This window comes from Crinia signifera, chromosome 3 (genome assembly GCF_055691185.1).
Source record: "Crinia signifera chromosome 3, ASM5569118v1, whole genome shotgun sequence".
NCBI lineage: Eukaryota > Metazoa > Chordata > Amphibia > Anura > Myobatrachidae > Crinia > Crinia signifera.
This window is the reverse complement of record NC_139219.1, coordinates 324,912,728-324,936,072: the sequence shown is the minus strand read 5'-3', so window position 1 is coordinate 324,936,072 and position 23,345 is coordinate 324,912,728. Positions and strand designations below refer to the sequence as shown.

General features: G+C 52.2%; 1 protein-coding gene across 4 annotated transcripts in view; it reads left to right on the top strand.

Annotated features, from left to right (window-relative positions):
* The window catches only part of NCOA1 (nuclear receptor coactivator 1), a 261,684-nt gene that overhangs the window by 193,411 nt on the left and 44,928 nt on the right, over positions 1 to 23,345 (top strand). For all 4 annotated transcript variants that reach the window (XM_083178823.1, XM_083178822.1, XM_083178824.1 and 1 more), the window contains one exon: positions 12,603 to 12,703. In XM_083178823.1, the coding sequence (XP_083034949.1) occupies positions 12,603 to 12,703 (101 nt within the window). The remainder of the gene's footprint in view (positions 1 to 12,602; positions 12,704 to 23,345) is intronic.

Below are 23,345 nucleotides of genomic sequence, written 5' to 3'. Positions count from 1 at the left end.
GTCACTTCACATCTCACCCCCGATTTCACGGTTGTATAATATTACAGTAACTATTTAAAGAAAAAAAAATATGTATAAAGGGTTAAAAAAAAGTTTTAATAATAGAAAATCCAGCAGTAAGTACCAATATATAAACTGTTGCTAATACACGCCGGAGGTGAGGGGAAATTATGTTACATATCCAAGCACATCCCTATTTTATTAATTAGGTTATGAAATCTTTACACAAAAAAAAAAGGGGGGGGGGACAAATTCAGGAAGAATTCTAGTAGTATAAAAAAAAAACCTCTCTATACATTTTGTATTTATATATGTATGTCATGGGCAACGTAACCAGTGCCTCTGCGCCACCATGCACCCTGTTCACCCAGTGAGACGTAGGAAGAGGCCTGTGTGGTATGATCACATGTGTATAATGAAAGAAGCAGCTGATTGGACAGTTTAGATAACAGCCAATCCAATTTGAGGACACATTTCCCTCCGGTCCTCCACTGCTAGCATGTATTAGGGCCAGAGTTGGGGGGCCCGGTATAAAAACTTGTATTTATCCTTATGTGGGGGCTTATTATATCCCATTTAATCTCTAGACACAAGTGCAAGAAGGGCTTGTCCTTTTCTTTGCAGGTTGCTCCCTGCACACTGCCATACTGTTGTTAGGGCTCAATGATAGCGGCGTAGAGGGTAGTTTCAGTTGGCAATGCATCCATTCGCTTAGCCAATAGGATGAGGTATAGCATGTGACATTTCTAATCCATTTGGCAGGGTAAATATAGCTCAGATGATAAGGCGAGCCCTGGGGACAGCGAGGTAGCGGCTGCCAGAAAACACTTTTCTTGATTGTTCCATTTTTTTCTGTGCTGATATAAACGTGTTTCCTTTATCCAGCTGACACGACTCATGTCCATCTTCGTACAGTACAGGCGTGTTCCAATGTCACAAGGACGACATTCCACAGCTACCAATGGCCAGAAACATATATTACAGACTAATCGTAATACGAGTAAACTCCAAACCCACTTCGGTTCCTTAGGGCTGGAAGTCAGATTCCAGGACAATCCCAGTGCAGAGCAGACTGAGGTGGAGAAGGAGGGGGAGGATGTCACAGTGCAGAGCAGACTGAGGTGGAGAAGGAGGGTGAGGATGTCACAGTGCAGAGCAGACTGAGGTGGAGAAGGAGGGGGAGGATGTCACAGTGCAGACTGAAGTGGAGAAGGGGGGGGGAAGGATGTCACAGTGCAGACTGAGGTGGAAGGGGAGGATGTCACCGTGGAGAAGGAAGGGGAGGATGTCACAGTGCAGACTGAGGTAGAGATGGAGGGGGAGGATGTCACAGTGCAGACTGAGGTGGAGAAGGAGGGGGAGGATGTCACAGTGCAGACTGAGGTGGAGAAGGGGGGGAGGATGTCACAGTGCAGACTGAGGTGTAGAAGGAGGGGGAAGATGTCACAGTGCAGACTGAGGTGGAGAAGGAGGGGGAGGATGTCACATTGCAGACTGAGGTGGAGAAGGGGGGGTGTCACAGTGCAGACTGAGGTGGAAAAGGAGGAGGAGGATGTCACAGTGCAGACTGAGGTGGAGAAGGAGGGGGAGGATGTCACAGTGCAGACTGAGGTGGAGAAGGAGGAGGATGTCACAGTGCAGACTGAGGTGGAGAAGTAGGGGGAGGATGTCACAGTGCAGACTTAGGGGGAGGGGGAGGATGTCACAGTGCAGACTGAGATGGAGAAGGAGGGGGAGGATGTCACAGTGCAGACTGAGATGGAGAAGGAGGGGGAGGTTGTCACAGTGCAGACTGAGGTGGAGAAGGAGGGGGAGGATGTCACAGTGCAGACTGAGGTGGAAGGGGAGGATGTCATAGTGCAGACTGAGGTGGAGGGGGAGGATGTCACAGTGCAGACTGAGGTGGAGAAGGAGGGGATGATGTCACAGTGCAGACTGAGGGGGAGGATGTCACAGTGCAGACTGAGGTGGAGGGGGAGGATGTCACAGTGCAGACTGAGGTGGAGGGGGAGGATGTCACAGTGCAGACTGAGGGGGAGGGGGAGGATGTCAAAGTGCAGACTGAGGTGGAGAAGGAAGGGGAGGATGTCACAGTGCAGACTGAGGTGGAAAAGGAGGAGGAGGATGTCACAGTGCAGACTGAGGTGGAGAAGGAGGGGAGGATGTCACAGTGCAGACTGAGGTGGAGAAGGAGGGGGAGGATGTCACAGTGCAGACTGCGTTGGTGGAGAAGGAAGGGGAGGATGTCACAGTGCAGACTGAGGTGGAGAAGGAGGGGGAGGTTGTCACATTGCAGACTGAGGTGGAGGATGTCACAGTGAAGACTGAGGTGGAGAAGGAGGGGGAGGATGTCACAGTGCAGACTGAGGTGGAGAAGGAGGGGGAGGATGTCACAGTGCAGACTGAGGGGGAGGGGAAGGATGTCACAGTGCAGACTGAGGTGGAGGGGGAGGATGTCACAGTGCAGACTGAGGGGGAGGGGGAGGATGTCACAGTGCAGGCTGAGGGGGAGGATGTCACAGTGCAGACTGAGGTGGAGAAGGAGGGGGATGATGTCACAGTGCAGACTGAGGTGGAGGGGGAGGATGTCACAGTGCAGACTGAGGGGGAGGGGGGATGTCACAGTGCAGACTGAGGTGGAGAAGGAGGGGGAGGATGTCACAGTGCAGACTGAGGTGGAGAAGGAGGGGGAGGATGTCACAGTGCAGACTGAGGTGGAGAAAGAGGGGAAGATGTCACAGTGCAGACTGAGGTGAAGAAGGGGGGAGGATGTCACAGTGCAGACTGAGGTGAAGAAGGGGGGGCTGTCACAGTGCAGACTGAGGTGTAGAAGGAGGGGGAGGATGTCACAGTGCAGACTGAGGTGGAGAAAGAGGGGGAAGATGTCACAGTGCAGACTGAGGTGGAGAAAGAGGGGGAGGATGTCACAGTGCAGACTGAGGTGAAGAAGGGGGGGGGGGGCTGTCACAGTACAAACCAATCCCAGATTTGATGAAATCAAGCAAACGATATATGTTATTTATTTGCAAACTGTGTTCCATTTTCTAGTGCATTTAATTCGCACTCATTAGCGATGCTCTCACAGGATAAATGTAAGACATTGCGGCGCCAAAACTCATCATTAAGAAGCGGCCAATGTCTTGTGTTTCCATCCTGTGCTGTTTCTGCAATGTTTCCATCTCTCATTAACAGCGCTCATCAATATTCTTATAAACCGCCCTGGAACCCAGGGTCCTGGGAGCCCCGCGCTGTGGCTGGGCTCAGCCTTACAGGACGTCCTGCCAAAGGCTTGGTGTATAGGCAAGCTGACGTTCTGTGGGTTTAATTGGGGGCTGGGGGGGGCGGTATTACTGTTCGATACGGTGGCTTGCGGTCTTCCTGTATTACAGTATGCCGGGAAGCCAGCCAGCCCTTGGCAGTAAATTATGTTTCTCCACTAAGAATGCACTGTGATTTTCCACGCTCTCTATTAGGTTACGTGTCAGACACCTGCGCTTCTGTGTATTTCCATCCCATGGGCAGATGACAGGAAGCCTAATGCAGCAAGCTAACGATACCGCTATTAATGCTTTTACTGCCCATTAGCATCAGCGTAGACGTGAGGAGCTGCAGCTTGTAGGCACCTGAAGGCACTTTCCCTGTCTCCACGGAACGTCAATGAGCAAATCTATGGCCACAGAACGAGATCTGTGGCGCAGATTGTGGTCTTTACAATCAGGAAATGTTATTCCTCTGCTGCGAAATTGGAGGTAGATGTGGTTACGTCTGACCCCGGACCCAAATATAAGTTGCATTCGAGTTCATAACCCATTGCATGTCCTTTAATAATTAAAGGGGCAAGGGCCTTCAAGATCCAACAAGGTGGCACACAAGCAGCAGAAACTTTTAAGCCCCTTCCAAGGAGAAGAGGACCTCAGAAGTTTTGGGGTGATTATCCAGCACCCCCAAGTCGCTGCTTTGTGGCACTTCCTGTCAGAGGACTTATGCTGGCCACACATCACACCAACTTTCCTCCAACCATCCAACTAGTTGCTTGGATGGAATAAAAATCTGGTACTGGATGTGAGCAAAGGACAATAATACCCCTTTTACACCGCCGAAAAATCTGGGTCAGCGGCGGGTCAGACCCGGATCTTCGGCGGTGTAAATCCCTAACGCCGTGTCCCTTTACACGGGACTTCTACCCAGGTCCTGACCTGGGTAGAACACGGCTAGGACCTGGGTAGAGGGCGGTGTAAATGGGAACGCCGGGTCGGATGACCCGGCTCCCATTTCCATGAATGGGGAACGTCCAACCTGCGGACCGCAGCGTCCGCAGGTTGGACGGATTGTCAGTCTGACACTGACAGCCGGCGCTGCTGTCTGCTATACTCTGCCGACAGCAGCAGCGGCGGCGGGGGAGGGAGGTGAACGGATGCCTGTGTGCGGCATCCATTCACCTCCTGTCCAATGGCGGGGGGTGCGCGCGGGGACTGGGGGCAGGCTAGCAACTTACCTTAGTGCTGGGCTGCCCCCAGCAGCGTTCCGGGTACGGCGGCGTCGATCGGCGCTTGAAGATGACATCGCGCTGTCATCTTCAAGCGCCGGGAAGGGGCGTGAGGGGGGGTGCGGGCGTTTAAGCCCGTCCGGTGTAAATGCCCCTAAACGCCGGGTCGCACCCGGCTTCAACCAGGGTCCAAAAAGCCGGGTGCGACCCGGCGTTTTGGTCTAAAAGGGGTATTAGAAATGTGCTCAGAAACCCAGGGAAATTAACAAAAACATTCAGTCAAATTGTTTAAATCAAACAGGTTAAACTACAGTACCGTGTCTGAGCGACAGTTTTTGTCCTTTCCCAGATTTTGGAAGCAAATTGCTGAAGTAAATATTACATTTGCTCCCATCCAGTACCATATTTTTATTCCATCCAAGCAACTGGTTGGATGGTTGGAGGAAAGTTGGTCTGATGTGTGGCCAGCAGGTTCAGTATAGGAGGCAACCACAGCGGTTACCATTCATGGCTCCGCCTCCATGTGACGGCGGCTGGATGACCATGATGGGCAGTTGTTTCGCAATTTAATGCTGAAGAACAATATAGTGGAGTCTCCACATAGAATCGAGAAAATTTCAGTACATAAATAAATCATTTTCCATGGTTAGCATTTCGTTATTTAAAAACCTCCCTTCAAAGTCATTTTGTATCTGGAACACACCCATGTTGGCATGCAAGGGAAGCAAATACATTTAGGTTTTTTTCTGTGCAGGATAAATACTGGCTGCTTTTGCATGTAGTCCACAGAAGTTGGGCAGCATTATATCTACACCACAATTTTAATTTCATTTTGAACACTCCCACCCAAATCTCTCTGCATATATACCCATTGCCATGCATCTCATAGGTTTCTCGACGCATCCCTAACACCCCCTCAGCCCCCCTCCCCTTGTATACCAGGATTTCCGGGTGGGCATGAGTGTAATGCCTACCACACATGGCATTGCCCCTGTTGTACTCGGCATGCAAATAAGTGTTTATAAAAAGCGTGACCTTCTTTAGCGCAATGCCCCTTTAACTTGTGTATATTGCTGCCACTCTGTGCCCGCCTGTGCTGGCACACCGCCACCTTAACGTTCGCCTTTCAGACTGTTTAATTAAGGCCGCTTGAAAAGCATTCACGCCGCTGAGCCCTACTTAGAGGCGCACGCAGTTAAGGAATAAAAGAATCACTGATTTATTTAGCTAAAGATAGTCCGTCTCTGCCCTACTTTATCCCTCCTCCTGTAATTAGCCTCCCTGATGAGGCGTGATGTAACTCAATCTCAGATATTGCATTACCAGCCTCCTCTAGCGCCAGGCTCCCTAGGTGCACTAATTGCTAATTGCTCCCAGTTTGGTCTCCGCGGGCTCACATTCCCCCTCTTTTATGTGTTTTCTTTTCTTGAAAATGAAAAAGCTCATTAAGGTTAAACACTCCGTTACACCGGCAGCCTCGCTATCAATAATAATTAGCGGTTTCTGCACACCAGGGGAAAGACTTCTTCAAATATGTATAGCGGAAAACTTTGGAGGGGAACGTTCGGGCCTGGTTGGGGGGGGGGTCACCGATTGTGCGCTCGCAGCCTTGGCCGTCCCTGCGTTGGACAGGCTCAGTGGGATTAAAGAATACATGTCTCCAATTCAATTGTTGGTGCTCTTAAGGGGATATGGTCGCTAGGTCAACTCTATAAAGTTTGAAATGCATTAGGTCGACAAATTAAGTATGTCGACATGGCCGGAAGGTCGACACAGGCATTAGGTTGACAATGGGAAGGTCAATAGCCGCAAGGGTGACGTGAGTTTTTCATGTTTTTTTTTAGCCGACTTGTGCCGACAGGCTGTATTTTATACCCTACCATCCACTAGGGCACGGAGGTAGAATATAACAGTGTACCGAGCGCAGTCAGCCATGCGAGGGGACACAGAACACTGATACGGTTCATGTCGACTTATGTCAAAATGCGGGACAAAAAAAGTGAAAAATTCATGTCGAACTTCCCATTGTCGATCTAATCCTTGTGTCGACCTTCCAACCCGCTTGACCTGAGCCATGACAACCTATTGCATGTGTCGACCTTTAGTGGTCGACCGAATGTATGTCGATCTTCATACAGTCGGCCCTATTACCCATGCCCCTTTTAAGACCCATGTTGGCTTTGTAGTGCATGAAGTCAGACGCCTAGTGTTGAATGGTGTGTCCTGTCTGGCCTGGAGGACATTGAATTAGGCGGAGGTTTGCCTGAGGTCAACCCTGGTTCCATGTTGGGTGGCAAAATTCACTAGAGCAGGGGTGGCCAAACCGGTCCTCGGGATCTACCAACGGTCCACGTTTTCCAGACTTCCTAGCTGGTGCACAGCTAGGAAGTCACATTCCTCAGACCACATAGCTGGTGCACAGGTGCAGTCATTACTAACTGTCCCATTACCCAGACCACCTAGCTGGTGCACAGGTGCAGTCATTACTAACTGTCCCATTACCCAGACCACCTAGCTGGTGCACAGGTGCAGTCATTACTAACTGTCACATTCCCCAGACCACCTAGCTGGTGCACAGGTGTAGCCATTACTAACGGTCACATTCCACAGATCACCTAGCTGGTGCACAGCTGTAGTCATTACTAACTGCCACATTCCACAGATCACCTAGCTGGTGCACAGGTGTAGCCATTACTAACTGCAACATGTTCAAATATGCTGCATTCATTCCTACTATAGATCGGGTTTGATACGAAATCCCGGCGGTCGGAATCCCGGCATTCAAAATCCCGACCGCCGAAATCGGGCCCAGTGCCTCACTACGCTCAGCACACTCATTTATTCTCCCTCTATGGGTGTGTGGACACCCAAAGAGGGAGAAAGTGTTGGGATTTTGGCGGTCGGGATTCTGGCGTCGGGATTTTGAATGCCGGGATTCCGACCGGCGGGATTATAACTGCATCCCTATAGATCCACAGGTGGCCTGATATACATGAACTGTTGGTAGATCTTGAGGACAGGTTTGGCCGCCCCTGATGTAGAAGATCTGCGAGAACTAAATGTAAGTTATCTGTCACTGAGGCCTGGTGACAAGGCGGGCACCTAGCACAATACAATGGAAGCTAAGGTCAGTTTCATAACCTTACAGACTGGATAACAAGATAACAGCGCTGATACATCCCGGCGACTGTCTGCAGACACACCAGATACGTGTAACTATGAGAAAACGTGTTCCCGGCCTGAGCCCAGCAGCTAATATAGCTGTAATGTAAAGCTACGTGCACCCCCTCCCCCCTGTCGGTGACACCGCAGTGTCCTTGGTTGAACTGTCACTGTGCCATATAACCCTCAGGGCTACTGTCTCATGCTCTATCCATAGGGAGAGACAGGAATGATTACACTGTCCTGCATTGTGCAAGCTTTACATAGGCCGCAGGATCCAGAAGGTGCACGCGCCACAGAGCCAGCATTTACATTGACTTCTGCTGAACACTGAGAACGTCTGGCGGGTTTGCTGGGAGGGAGGGGGGGGGGGGGGTCTGGCTTTCAGGATAGGACATTAGAGATTAATTGCAAATAATAAGTGATATTTCCTATATAGGAGCAAATGTGAATTAACCAATCACACAAGGGTACTGGCTGGCCCCATTGCAGAAAGTGCCCAAACGGGTGCCCATATTTGTATTGAACAGTCCGCCCCCCTCTCGCACCCCTGTCCCCCTCTTTACATGAAGATGCACTTTTAACTCATAGTTTGACATCTTGTGACTGAAGACAGCAGTATACGGAGGGAGAATCCCAGCATGCCTTGCCATCGTTTTAGCATTCCCTAATAGTAAAAATGTGGCAAGGCATGATGGGACTTGTAGTCTCACAACAGCTGGAGGGCCATAGTTTGGACATGCCTGCATTAAGGCACCTGCAAGTCAGTATGGTGCTCTGAAGGTAGAAGAACCTTGAGGTCCAGTAGGCTACAATCTGCGTCAGCCACCACCGCTCCTGCCACAGGCAGCCACGCCGAGACTTTCCGAGCATCTGACGTTTCCTCTTCCTGGACTGCTTTTCCGCAGGGCCAGTATTCTTGGCCATCCTGTGTTTTCCGAATCCTCACATTGTGCTGTCACAACAGACCCGCCTTCCTGGAGTGACTTGGCAGCCGACACGCCGCTGTGTGCTCAGTTATGTAATATGCTGGCAGGTTCCAGGGGCCTGATCTGACGGCAGCCTCAGCTGCTCCAAGTGGTTTAAAGATCCCACAAGATATAAAAAGCAGAAGATCCCCAGCCAGACAAATAATCATTATTATAATTATAACACTGAGCAAACAGTAATGTGGCAGCACTTGTAGGAACAGCTGCGCGGGTGTCCGGGCAGCAGGCGATGGAGGAACGGGAGGGTTCTCGGCGTGACTGGCTGGCTCATTTGAATAAAGAACTACAGCGAGTGGCTCAATTATTATGGCTGCTGGGCTAGTACTGTATTGGGCCACCTTTCTTCTAGGCATGGATACTGTCTGTGGGCTGGATGTACTAAGCTTGAAGAGTGATCAAATGGAGAGTGATAAACCACCATCCAATCAGCTCCTAACTGACATGTCACAGGATGTGTTTAAAAAGTGATAGGTAGGAGCTGATTGGCTGGTTGTTTATTACAGTACACTTTATAACTTTAGGCTTATTACATCTCGCCCTGTATGTTTTGCGGGGGATATCTCCATAACCTTTACTCCGCCAGCCTCGCAGCCTAATGGCTGTTGTAGTGGTGTAAGCAGCAGCGGTTGCCTAGCGGTAACTGCTAACCAGGCCTATCAGGTGTAATGTGTGCCACCAGGACGTTGCTGTGGGATGCTGGAAGTTGTAGTGGTGTAAGCACCGGCGGTTGCCTAGCGATGACTGCTAACCAGGCCTATCAGGTGTAATGTGTGCCACCAGGACATTGTTGTGGGATGCTGGGAGTTGTAGTGGTGTAAGCACCGGCGGTTGCCTAGCAGTGACTGCTAACCAGGCCTATCAGGTGTAATGTGTGCCACCAGGACGTTGCTGTGGGATGCTGGAAGTTGTAGTGGTGTAAGCAGCAGCGGTTGCCTAGCGGTAACTGCTAACCAGGCCTATCAGGTGTAATGTGTGCCACCAGGACGTTGCTGTGGGATGCTGGGAGTTGTAGTGGTGTAAGCACCGGCGGTTGCCTAGCGATGACTGCTAACCAGGCCTATCAGGTGTAATGTGTGCCACCAGGACATTGTTGTGGGATGCTGGGAGTTGTAGTGGTGTAAGCACCGGCGGTTGCCTAGCAATGAGTGCTAACCAGGCCTATAAGGTGTAATGTGTGCCACCAGGACATTGTTGTGGGATGCTGGGAGTTGTAGTGGTGTAATCACCGGCGGTTGCCTAGCAGTGACTGCTAACCAGGCCTATCAGGTGTAATGTGTGCCACCAGGACATTGTTGTGGGATGCTGGGAGTTGTAGTGGTGTAATCACCGGCGGTTGCCTAGCGATGACTGCTAACCAGGCCTATCAGGTGTAATGTGTGCCACCAGGACGTTGCTGTGGGATGCTGGGAGTTGTAGTGGTGTAATCACCGGCGGTTGCCTAGCGGTGACTGCTAACCAGGCCTAACAGGTGTAATGTGTGCTACCAGGACATTGTTGTGGGATGCTGGGAATTATAGTGGTGTAATCTCCGGCGGTTGCCTAGCTGTGACTGCTAACCAGGCCTTACAGGTGTAATGTGTGCCACCAGGACGTTGTTGTGGGATGCTGGGAGTTGTAGTGGTGTAAGCACCGGCAGTTGCCTAGCGATGACTGCTAACCAGGCCTATTAGGTGTAATGTGTGCCACCAGCACGTTGCTGTGGGATGCTGGAAGTTGTAGTGGTGTAAGCACCGGCAGTTGCCTAGCGATGACTGCTAACCAGGCCTATCAGGTGTAATGTGTGCCACCAGCACGTTGCTGTGGGATGCTGGGAGTTGTAGGCGTGTAAGCACCGGCAGTTGCCTAGCGATGACTGCTAACCAGGCCTATCAGGTGTAATGTGTGCCACCAGGACGTTGTTGTGGGATGCTGGGAGTTGTAGTGGTGTAAGCACCGGCAGTTGCCTAGCGATGACTACTAACCAGGCCTATAAGGTGTAATGTGTGCCACCAGCACGTTGCTGTGGGATGCTGGGAGTTGTAGTGGTGTAAGCACCGGCAGTTGCCTAGCGATGACTGCTAACCAGGCCTATCAGGTGTAATGTGTGCCACCAGCACGTTGCTGTGGGATGCTGGGAGTTGTAGGCGTGTAAGCACCGGCAGTTGCCTAGCGATGACTGCTAACCAGGCCTATCAGGTGTAATGTGTGCCACCAGGACGTTGTTGTGGGATGCTGGGAGTTGTAGTGGTGTAAGCACCGGCAGTTGCCTAGCGATGACTGCTAACCAGGCCTATTAGGTGTAATGTGTGCCACCAGGACGTTGCTGTGGGATGCTGGGAGTTGTAGTGGTGTAAGCACCGGCAGTTGCCTAGCGATGACTGCTAACCAGGCCTATCAGGTGTAATGTGTGCTGCCGCGGTTTCCTGGGTATTACAACAAGTGCTTCTAAAGGAGGAAAGTTACAGAGTGGCAGCTAATGAAATTTACCATTTAAGCCCATTACTGTAAGTGGCTGAGTATGTGAGCGTCTGCCGGGCGGTTCTGTCTCTATGGTGCTGCTGGGGAGCGGGGAGAGGATGCTATATACAGTCACTGCAATATCTATACGGTAGATATTAGATCTGACATAGATCTGAGTAGATATTAGAATAGATAAATAATGTAGTTATATAGATACTGGAGAAATAAGGTGTAAACACATGGGGAGATGTTATGTTCTCTCTGGAGTCCTGAACCATACAAACCTCACTTAAGATTTTGACTATGTCCGATTGGGCGTGGGTTGTTAGGTCGGCAGCTAGGTCGACATGTGTCTAGGTCGACAGGACATTAGGTCGACACAAGCATTAGGTCGACATGGGCAAGGTCGTCAGTCAAAAGGTCGACATTGGGGTTTTCACTGTTTTTGTACCCGAATGTCGACATGGACACAGGTTGAAGTGCACCGCATCGCTTGCTTCGCTTGCAATGTTTCCGGTACACTATTTTATTCTCCCACCACGCCCTAGTGGATGGTAGGGCGTGAAATACCGCCTATCGGCACATGTCGGTTTTAAAAAAAAATGTTAAAAACTCTATGTCGACCTTTTCACTGTCAACCTTGCCCATGTCGACCTAATGATTGTGTCGACCTAATGAACTGTCGACCTAGACCCATGCCAACCTAAACCCATGTCGACCTAGTGGTGAAGACCCAATGGTTGTCGACCTAGTTGCTTTAGACCTAATGACCGTATCTCGCCGGATTTTGACTAGAAAACTAGACTGTATTGAATACTAGTTAAAAGCCCGTAAAAATGGCGGCTTCTGCAATGTACTTTCACTTTGAGCTGTAACCGTTTTTACTTTCACTTTGAGCTGTGACAGTTTTCAGCCCACAAACTCTACACCCCACGCCACATTTGGTACTTCCTCATCTTTGCGGCCACTGCTACGCCAGTTAAGTAACCTGCTACTTAACCGCTACGTAAGGATTTCCGGCTAGGAACTACCCCACCTTCCTGTGTCCACGCTACCCTCCCCGTGTCCACGCTACCATCTGTTACCATAAGTAAAGTTGTGGCAAGCGAAGTGGAGCAAGCCACCAAGCCCGAAGCGTGGCGAGCGAATCGAGCCACCAAGCCCGAAGCGTGGCGAGCCAACATGCCCGAAGCGTGGCGAGCGAATCGAACCACCAAGCCCGAAGCGTGGCGAGCCAATCGAGCCCGCGAGGGGACAGTGGTGCTACATAAGTTCCGTAGTGTAAGCGGTGGCTGCAAAGATGAGGAAGTACCCCACATTTTTTTGGTGTTTTTTTGGTTATCTATTAATATGAATAGATGGATAGATACTTTAGATGGATGTATATAATCTATTATTACGAAAATATATGTGATCCAGTTTAGAGTCCAGCCGGGGGGCCATTGCTTGCCATGATGGATCGCTGTTCTGGGTGTATGGGGGTGTACGGTGACGCCACCTAATTCTCACCTACTCTTTTGTTGCAGAGAAAGCTCCAGGTGCCGACGATGACGTCCAAAAATCGGACATCTCCTCCAGCAGCGGGGGCATGATTGAGAAGGAGTCTCTTGGTCCTCTCCTCTTGGAGGTATGTGCAGACAGATATATACATATATATATATATATATATATATATATATACATATATACAGAGTATGGACATTCAATGCTTGCACAGTGACGTTGATCGCACACATCATCTTCATTCACACATTTATAAATTACCCCGTTACAGACGCTAAACACACGTGTGTAAAGAACGTCAGTGGGTGAGGTGGTGCACTCATGGCTGCCAAGCCAGATGTGTCGCCTGCTATGTGTTACTGGAGTCGGTGTGTCGGCATGAGGCCGACGCGCAGTTGTGCAGGATGTTGGAGACATCTCTCCTGTTACTTGGTATCGCGTCCCAGTCTGGGGAAGCAGTGCGGAATTAAACGTTGCCTAGCAACGGCCATCGTCAGCGAGTTACTAACCGACATCTTTCCAGTGACTGTCACAGAGATTCCTCACTAAGTGCTGCTGTGTTGTTTGTGTATGTAATGTCTTACATAACATGATATAGGCGTGTGTCACGCCTATGCAGCTGTGTTCATGAGCTATTTCACACGTGTTGGTATAAATTCTATCTATATATCTATCTGCGTCCCCCCCTTACTCTGTATTACACATCTGTCTGACAGGAGCGCGTACATGGCAGCCGGCTGTACGGTACATGTAGCACAGCAGTGTCTGCGGGGTGCAGCACAGTGTATACTGCTACGCTGGCAGAGAGAGGTGTAATCGGGGCATGTGTGAAGGGCTGTTTTGTAAGAAGTACACGTCTGTACATTAGGGTGACCAACTCATCCCTTTAATCCGGGACACATATTAATTACACAGGTTCTGTGGCAGTTTAAAACCAGGTGAAATGGAGTCTTAAGGTGTGGCAGTTTAAAACCAGGTGAAAGCCAGCCACAGAACCTTTGTAATTAATATGTGTCCCGGATTAAAGGGATGAGTTGGTCACCCTACTGTACATAGAGGACAGGTGCAAGGCGTCTGGGTGATCGTCCTTGAGTCCTGCATATGTTAATGTGTCCAGAGGGTGCACAACTCTGCCGCCAGCTGCGTCTGGTGATAATATTGCCGCCTCTATCGCTGCTGGTGAGCAGGTGTTTATAAAGGTGACGCTGATTTCCGTATATAGGTATTCTAATAGACAGAGAGAGACCCTGGTTCTTATGTCCCTATGCGTGTCTTAGCACAGACTTACTTGCCAGGGGTTAAACGCATTGGCGGTTTTTACCTATGGGCTGCAGGACTACAGGCCCCCCCCAGGTAAAATCCATCACTGTAGTGCAGCCAGACTGCACTGGTTTCCCTGTGACTGGTAGTGGCTTCCTATTGGAAGTCCAACCTGCCAGTCACCCAAGGCACTGCCATTGGGAGGTGTTCCCTCCCTCCGAAGCAGCCATAGAACCTGGGGTGAGTGCATGCACAGTACCTAGGCCGATATTGCACATGCGCCGGTACTGGTGCCTGTCACAAGAATTGTACAGACGCCGGGACAGTGATTTAGCCTTAGAAACTGTGTGTATTCACATGCTCAGCGCCAAAGCCGATACTGCATCTGCATTGTACAGTCTGCGGTTTAATTTATAGACATACTGTATATAGGATTAAGTTTCTCCATGATGTTTGCCCAGTGGTCTGTCCAAAAAAAAAAGTATAGCAGTAATTTTAAAGTGCAACTGGCATGATGGGGGCAGCCATTTTGTGCGCTTCAGCAATTTCTGTGAGACTATGGCCTATGAAATCACTAGGAACATTACCTCATGAACATGTTAAGTCTGGCCTCTATGAGGTCAAAGTACCCTAATAATACAAGTTGCCATAAGTAAAACAGCCAGTTTGAACATTCACAAGTACACGCACATGCAGTGATCTCCAGTGGGATTGCTGACAGGAAGTCTGCTGTGCGTAAGAAAATACTTCCCCTCACAATGCAACGTGTGTGTGTGTGTAATGCACATCGTATATGACTGATTTATTCTGCATGGAGATTGTATTATATATTTCTCCATCTGTCGGACAAGCTGCCACAAGACAAGAGCGCAAGTTTCAAATAGACTTTAGAGGTGTTGTGTGTTTTCCATCTACTTTCAGGCAATGTCAAGCTGCGACTTATCGTTCATACAAACAACGTCTGTGGTAATGTGATTTACAGGAGAGAGACTTGCAATAAATGCTGCACGCGCTGGTTGCCAGATGACAGCGTACCCACCACAGACGCAAACAATGCAGTATATAATATCATTATTCTGTACACGTTTAGCCAATTAAAGGCCCTCGGTTACCCTGAACATTAAAATCGTATTAGTGTGCCAATAGGGCGCGTGGTCTATCGAAGCAGCAGTCCAGAGATAAAGTGAAGAATTATTGTGCATGGTCAAAGAACGGTGCCACCTAGTGGCCAATATACACACAAAAAAGGAGCAAGCATTTTTAAATGCCTCTGTCTACTATGTAGGAAATCTCATAGTGTAGATCAGGATCATTTAAAAAGCAATCATGTTTTTCAGTGTAATGTCCCCATTGAGAGCAGTATGAAGAAATAGCTGTTTGCAGTGTGATGGAAGAGTGTTTGTTCTTTGATACGTCAGCTAATAGGCAATAGTGCGGCCACCTGTTGTTCTGGGCACAGCGGAACGTGACACGCCATTGCACCTGACGGATACAGTGATAGAGGTGACAATGACGGCCCATGTGCAGACGTTAGGCCCCAGCCATAAAACAGCTGGCGTCTGCTCAGCGGGGTGATCTGTGAGCGGAAGCTGGTGACCTGCTGTACCGCGCTGTGGACGGCTGTACTGGAACCCGCTGTCCTAATACGCTTCATTTAATGGCATTAGCACAAGACGTTTCCTGTGAGCTGGTAACTCTGCGCTGGCAGTGCTGTGGGCCCGGTGACTGCACTCATTGTGGCCTGAGACTGCAGCCTATCCTGTGTGTGTCAGGGACAGGGGGTCTCATACTGCGTCAGGGGAGGGGGGATTCTTATACTCTGTTAGGGGACACAGATTGAATTGGAGAGGGGTCTCATTATGTCAGGGGAGGGGTCTCATACGCTCATTTCTTAGTGTTGTCATAAAAAAATATATTTTTATTTTGCCTAAGCATGCATTCGCAGCCTTGGGTGCGGGGACCAAACTGTTCGATGGCCCCCGACCATCGAATTATTTGGAGCGTGGACGCAAAACGAAGGCACTCTCTGGTGCCTTAGCTTAGCGTGTTTCCTGTACGGGAACAAGGCGGGCAGCTGGCATTCGGTGATGTCAGATGCCCGCCCCCTGCAGCTGCGACACTGCCTGATTTCCATGGGAACTCCCGGCGTTTTTTTGGGAACACGCTGGGCGTTCCCATGGGCGCACATCCCCCGGCCCGCCGCTCCACGCCCCCCACCCGCACTGTTGTGTGCGAGCACTCGGCGAATAATATATTCGCCATGGCCGCTCGTACACAGTGCCTGCACATGCGGATAAATGACTATGCACATGCGCACTTGCAAAACATCGCTCCCCTACGAGTACACGTACTAAAGTCGTGCCCATTGTGTATGTATTGTGTACTGTGTATCGGTTTTGCGCTCACATTGCATCTCTGAATATGCTGCAGAAACGTGGCTGGTTGTCAGACACGGGATTACGTTGTCGTCGAGCTCTGATAAAGCCTTCCATGTGCCACAGTGTGTCTGTCTGTATACAGGAGAACGGTGGTAACTTACAGCCGACTCGGGCACCTCCAGACTCACCTACAGATATAGGCTGAAAGTGGTGGTCTGTGGCAGCCAGTTGACCAACATGGTGATATCCCCAAAACCCCCCCTAGGCTGCTGTCTTGTGGTGGGGCATACTCAGTCTTGCTTTATCACTTATACCTTGGTGCTGCTGGAGAGTGCCACGTTGCCTGTTGTGTAAGATATGAAAACATCCCCGGTTCTCTGCAGGAGTCATTGGGAGAAATGTGTTTTATACCAGTAGGGGAGAGGAATGCACATTCCTGGAACATGAAAAGAAAACACAAAGTCATTGATGCCTCAGCAGCGCGGTACTATACAGGGAGCCTGTGGTGGGCCCGATAGTAACATTGCACTGACAGGATGACCAGGCCTACCCCCATCTAGGCCCTGCCCTGGCTGTACTATACAGGGAGCCTGTGGTGGGCCCGATAGTAACATCGCACTGACAGGGTGACCAGGCCTACCTCCATCTAGGCCCTGCCCTCTCTGTACTATACAGGGAGCCTGTAGTGGGCCCGATAGTAACATCGCACTGACAGGGTGACCAGGCCTACCTCCATCTAGGCCCTGCCCTCTCTGTACTATACAGGGAGCCTGTGGTGGGCCCGATAGTAACATCGCACTGACAGGATGACCGGGCCTACCTCCATCTAGGCCCTGCCCTCTCTGTACTATACAGGGAGCCTGTGGTGGGCCCGATAGTAACATCGCACTGACAGGGTGACCAGGCCTACCTCCATCTAGGCCCTGCCCTGGCTGTACTATACAGGGAGCCTGTGGTGGGCCCGATAGTAACATCGCACGGACAGGATGACCAGGCCTACCTCCATCTAGGCCCTGCCCTGGCTGTACTATAGAGGGAGCCGGTGGTGGGCCCGATAGTAACATTGCACTGACAGGGTGACCAGGCCTGTCTCCATCTAGGCCCTGCCCTCTCTGTACTATACAGGGAGCCGGTGGTGGGCCCGATAGTAACAGCGCACTGACAGGATGACCGGGCCTATCTCCATCTAGGCCCTGCCCTGGCTGTACTATACAGGGAGCCTGTGGTGGGCCCGATAGTAACATCGCACTGACAGGGTGACCAGGCCTACCTCCATCTAGGCCCTGCCCTGGCTGTACTATACAGGGAGCCGGTGGTGGGCCCGATAGTAACATCGCACTGACAGGGTGACCAGGCCTACCTCCATCTAGGCCCTGCCCTCTCTGTACTATACAGGGAGCCTGTGGTGGGCCCGATAGTAACATCGCACTGACAGGATGACCGGGCCTACCTCCATCTAGGCCCTGCCCTCTCCGTACTATACAGGGAGCCTGTGGTGGGCCCGATAGTAACATCGCACTGACAGGATGACCGGACCAACCTCCATCTAGGTCCTGCCCTGGCTGTAGTATACAGGGAGCCCGTGGTGGGCCCGATAGTAACATGGCACTGAAGGGGTGACCAGGCCTACCTCCATCTAGGCCCTGCCTACTCTGTACTATACAGGGAACCTGTGGTGGGCCCAATAGTAACATCGCACTGACAGGGTGACCAGGCTTACCTCCATCTAGGCCCTGCCCTTTCTATACTGTACTGGGCCCAATAGAGACATAGTGTGCTGTGAGTGGATGGCAGTGATTGGATTAAACCCGTAGTCAGGTGGGCTAGGCCACACAGTTCCCCTAGCCAGCGGCTGTGTGCTGGGAGTGGATGGCAGTAGTAGGGTTAAGCCTGTAGTCAGGTGGACTAGGCCTTGCGGTTCCTCTTGCCAGCGGCTGTGTGCTGGGAGTGGATGGCAGTAATGGGGTTAAACCCGTAGTCAGGTGGACTAGGCTGCGCGGTTCCCCTAGCCAGCAGCTGTGTGCTGGAAGTGGATGGCAGTAATGGGGTTAAGCCCGTAGTCAGGTGGACTAGGCTGCGTGGTTCCCCTAGCCAGTGGCTGTGTGCTGGGAGTGGATGGCAGTATTAGGATTAAGCCCGTAGTCAGGTGGGCTAGGCCGCACGGTTCCCCTAGCCAGCGGCTGTGTGCTGGGAGTGGATGGCAGTAGTAGGATTAAGCCCGTAGTCAGGTGGGCTAGGCCGCACGGTTCCACTAGCCAGCGGCTGTGTGCTGGGAGTGGATGGCAGTAGTAGGTTTAAGCCCGTAGTCAGGTGGGCTAGGTCGCGCGGTTCCCCTAGCCAGCGGCTGTGTGCTGGGAGTGGATGGCAGTATTAGGATTAAGCCCGTAGTCAGGTGGGCTAGGCCGCGCGGTTCCCCTAGCCAGCGGCTGTGTGCTGGGAGTGGATGGCAGTAGTAGGATTAAGCCCGTAGTCAGCTGGGCTAGGCCGCGCGGTTCCCCTAGCCAGCGGCTGTGTGCTGGGAGTGGATGGCAGTAATGGGGTTAAGCCCGCAGTCAGGTGGGCTAGGCCGCGCGGTTCCCCTAGCCAGCGGCTGTGTGCTGGGAGTGGATGTCAGTAGTAGGATTAAGCCCGTAGTCAGGTGGGCTAGGCCGCGCGGTTCCCCTAGCCAGCAGCTGTGTGCTGGGAGTGGATGTCAGTAGTAGGATTAAGCCCGTAGTCAGGTGGGCTAGACCGCGCGTTTCCCCTAGCCAGCGGCTGTGTGCTGGGAGTGGATGGCAGTAATGGGGTTAAGCCCGTAGTCAGGTGGACTAGGCCGCGCGTTTCCCCTAGCCAGCGGCTGTGTGCTGGGAGTGGATGGCAGTAATGGGGTTAAGCCCGTAGTCAGGTGGGCTAGGCCGCACGGTTCCCCTAGCCAGCGGCTGTGTGCTGGGAGTGGATGGCAGTAGTAGGATTAAGCCCGTAGTCAGGTGGGCTAGGCCGCACGGTTCCCCTAGCCAGCGGCTGTGTGCTGGGAGTGGATGGCAGTAGTAGGATTAAGCCCGTAGTCAGGTGGGCTAGGTCGCGCGGTTCCCCTAGCCAGCGGCTGTGTGCTGGGAGTGGATGGCAGTATTAGGATTAAGCCCGTAGTCAGGTGGGCTAGGCCGCGCGTTCCCCTAGCCAGCGGCTGTGTGCTGGGAGTGGATGGCAGTAGTAGGATTAAGCCCGTAGTCAGCTGGGCTAGGCCGCGCGGTTCCCCTAGCCAGCGGCTGTGTGCTGGGAGTGGATGGCAGTAATGGGGTTAAGCCCGTAGTCAGGTGGGCTAGGCCGCGCGGTTCCCCTAGCCAGCGGCTGTGTGCTGGGAGTGGATGTCAGTAGTAGGATTAAGCCCGTAGTCAGGTGGGCTAGGCCGCGCGGTTCCCCAAGCCAGCAGCTGTGTGCTGGGAGTGGATGTCAGTAGTAGGATTAAGCCCGTAGTCAGGTGGACTAGGCCGCGCGTTTCCCCTAGCCAGCGGCTGTGTGCCGGCAGTGGATGGCAGTAATGGGGTTAAGCCCGTAGTCAGGTGGACTAGGCCGCGTGGTTCCCCTAGCCAGCGGCTGTGTGCTGGGAGTAGATGGCAGTATTAGGATTAAGCCCGTAGTCAGGTGGGCTAGGCCGCGCGGTTCCCCTAGCCAGCGGCTGTGTGCTGGGAGTGGATGTCAGTAGTAGGATTGAGCCTGTGGTCAGGTGGGCTAGGCCGCGCGGTTCCCCTAGCCAGCGGCTGTGTGCTGGGAGTGGAAGGCAGTAATGGGGTTAAGCCCGTAGTCAGGTGGGCTAGGCCACGCGGTTCCCCTAGCCAGCGGCTGTGTGCTGGGAGTGGATGGCAGTAATGGGGTTAAGCCCGTAGTCAGGTGGGCTAGGCCACGCGGTTCCCCTAGCCAGCAGCTGTGTGCTGGGAGTGGATGTCAGTAGTAGTATTAAGCCCGTAGTCAGGTGGGCTAGGCCGCGCGGTTCCCCTAGCCAGCGGCTGTGTGCTGGGAGTGGATGGCAGTAATGGGGTTAAGCCCGTAGTCAGGTGGGCTAGGCCGCGCGGTTCCCCTAGCCAGCGGCTGGGAGTGGATGGCAGTAGTAGGATTAAGCCCGTAGTCAGGAGGGCTAGGCCGCGCGGTTCCCCTAGCCAGCGGCTGTGTGCTGGGAGTGGATGGCAGTAGTAGGGTTAAGCCCGTAGTCAGGTGGGCTAGGCCACGCGGTTCCCCTAGCCAGCTGCTGTGTGCTGGGAGTGGATGGCAGTAATGGGGTTAAGCCCGTAGTCAGGTGGGCTAGGCCACGCGGTTCCCCTAGCCAGCGGCTGTGTGCTGGGAGTGGATGGCAGTAATGGGGTTAAGCCCGTAGTCAGGTGGACTAGGCCGCGTGGTTCCCCTAGCCAGCGGCTGTGTGCTGGGAGTGGATGGCAGTATTAGGATTAAGCCCGTAGTCAGGTGGGCTAGGCCGTGCGGTTCCCCTAGCCAGCGGCAGTGTGCTGGGAGTGGATGTCAGTAGTAGGATTGAGCCCGTGGTCAGGTGGGCTAGGCCGCGCGGTTCCCCTAGCCAGCGGCTGTGTGCTGGGAGTGCATGGCAGTAATGGGGTTAAGCCCGTAGTCAGATGGGCTAGGCCACGCGGTTCCCCTAGCCAGCGGCTGTGTGCTGGGAGTGGATGGCAGTAATGGGGTTAAGCCGGTAGTCAGGTGGGCTAGGCCACGCGGTGCCCCTAGCCAGCGGCTGTGTGCTGGGAGTGGATGTCAGTAGTAGTATTAAGCCGGTAGTCAGGTGGGCTTGGCCGCCCGGTTCCCCTAGCCAGCGGCTGTGTGCTGGGAGTGGATGGCAGTAATGGGGTTAAGCCCGTAGTCAGGTGGGCTAGGCCGCGCGGTTCCCCTAGCCAGTGGCAGTGTGCTGGGAGTGGATGTCAGAGATTTCTTTTCACAGTTTAGCGTAGTTTTCATATTTCCTGTTTTGGCTATAGCACTTGTTAATAATTACCGTGGTACATTAGATGCTGTTGTATTAGGCCCCCGGCCAGACAAACAGCGAGCATTGCTGATCAGAGGCCTGGAAGGGTAGCACGCTCCGCTTTCCAGGCTGTTCCCAGCCATGACATAACAGGGATGTATGCTGGCAGAGCAACAAGGGCCATCTCACAGTGATGGAGGAGTGCGGTGAACAGCTGTGTGCAGTAAGTCACAGGGCTGCGCACCAGGAAACACTGCCTCGCGCATAACACTCTCTGGGCCGGCCTCGCATGCGGTCTGTGGCCCTCTCATTAGGACAGCACTAATAACGGGAATTGTGCCCATTAAAGCACAATGATAATATGAGGTTTTCTAGGACAGGCTGCAAACAGAGAAGTCTCTCACCACAAACCTTTCTGTATGATTAATATATATATCTGAGAGTTCCCCTTTTATATGGAGCATGGTAACCTGCTGCGGGACTGCCGGGCCGCGGGACTGCAGCAGGAGGCGTCTGCAGGAGATAGCCCCACCCCCCTGCATGCACATGCAAGATCCTAGTATCACAACTCAGTAGACCATGGTCAGTCTGCAGAAGCTTCCTCACACTGGCTGTAGGACCCGGACAGCCAGGCCCAAGATGTCTCCATCCAGCTACACAGACCCTGGGCCTGGCATACCTATAACATGCCACTGTATAAAAGAACGGCATTGGTTCCTGCACCCACTGCATTCCCTATACGCTGCGTGTCAGGCATTCTCTGGTGACCGGTGTAATGTACAGAGCCCATGCCCTGGTGGCCGGTGTAATATACAGAGCCATGCCCTGGTGGCCGGTGTACTATACAGAGCCCATTCCCTGGTGACCGGTGTTATACACAGAGCCCATGCCCTGGTGGCCGGTGTAATATACAGAGCCCATTCCCTGGTGGCCGGTGTAATATACAGAGCCCATGCACTGGTGACCGGTGTAATACACAGAGCCTTTGCACTGGTGGTGTGTGTAATATACAGAGCCCATTCCCTGGTGGTGTGTGTAATACACAGAGCCCATGCACTGGTGGCCGGTGTAATATACAGATCCATTCCCTGGTGACCGGTGTAATACACAGAGCTGTTAGCAGCCTATTCGCTGGTAGAACCACTGTTGTCCCTGCTGCCCCTACTATCAGCCAATCATAGAACAGGCGGCTAGCAGTTACCTGCCCCTACTATCAGCCAATCATAGAACAGGCGGCTAGCAGTTTCCTGCCCCTACTATCAGCCAATCATAGAATAGGCCCCTAGCAGTTTCCTGCCCCTACTACCAGGCAATCATAGAACAGGCCCCTAGCAGTTTCCTGCCCCTACTACCAGCCAATCATAGAACAGGCCCCTAGCAGTTACCTGCCCCTACTATCAGCCAATCATAGAACAGGCGGCTAGCAGTTTCCTGCCCCTACTATCAGCCAATCATAGAATAGGCCCCTAGCAGTTTCCTGCCCCTACTACCAGGCAATCATAGAACAGGCCCCTAGCAGTTTCCTGCCCCTACTACCAGCCAATCATAGAACAGGCCCCTAGCAGTTTCCTGCCCCTACTACCAGACAATCATAGAACAGGCCCCTTGCAGTTTTGTGCCCCTACTACCAGACAATCATAGAACAGGCGGCTAGCAGTTTTCTGCCCCTACTATCAGCCAATCATAGAACAGGCTCCAAGCAGTTTCCTGCCCCTACTACCAGCCAATCATAGAACAGGCGGCTAGCAGTTTCCTGCCCCTATTATCAGCCAATCATAGAACAGGGGACTAGTAGTTTCCTGCCCCTACTACCAGCCAATCATAGAACAGGCCACTAGCAGTTTCCTGCCCCTACTATCAGCCAATCATAGAACAGGCCCCTAGCAGTTTCCTGCCCCTACTATCAGACAATCATAGAACAGGTGGCTAGCAGTTTCCTGTCCCTACTATCAGCCAATCATAGAACAGGCCCCTAGCAGTTTCCTGTCCCTACTACCAGCCAATCATAGAACAGGCCCCTAGCAATTTCCTGCCCCTACTACCAGCCAATCATAGAACAGGCCCCTTGCAGTTTTGTGCCCCTACTACCAGCCAATCATAGAACAGGCGGCTAGCAGTTTTCTGCCCCTACTATCAGCCAATCATAGAACAGGCTCCAAGCATTTTCCTGCCCCTATTATCAGCCA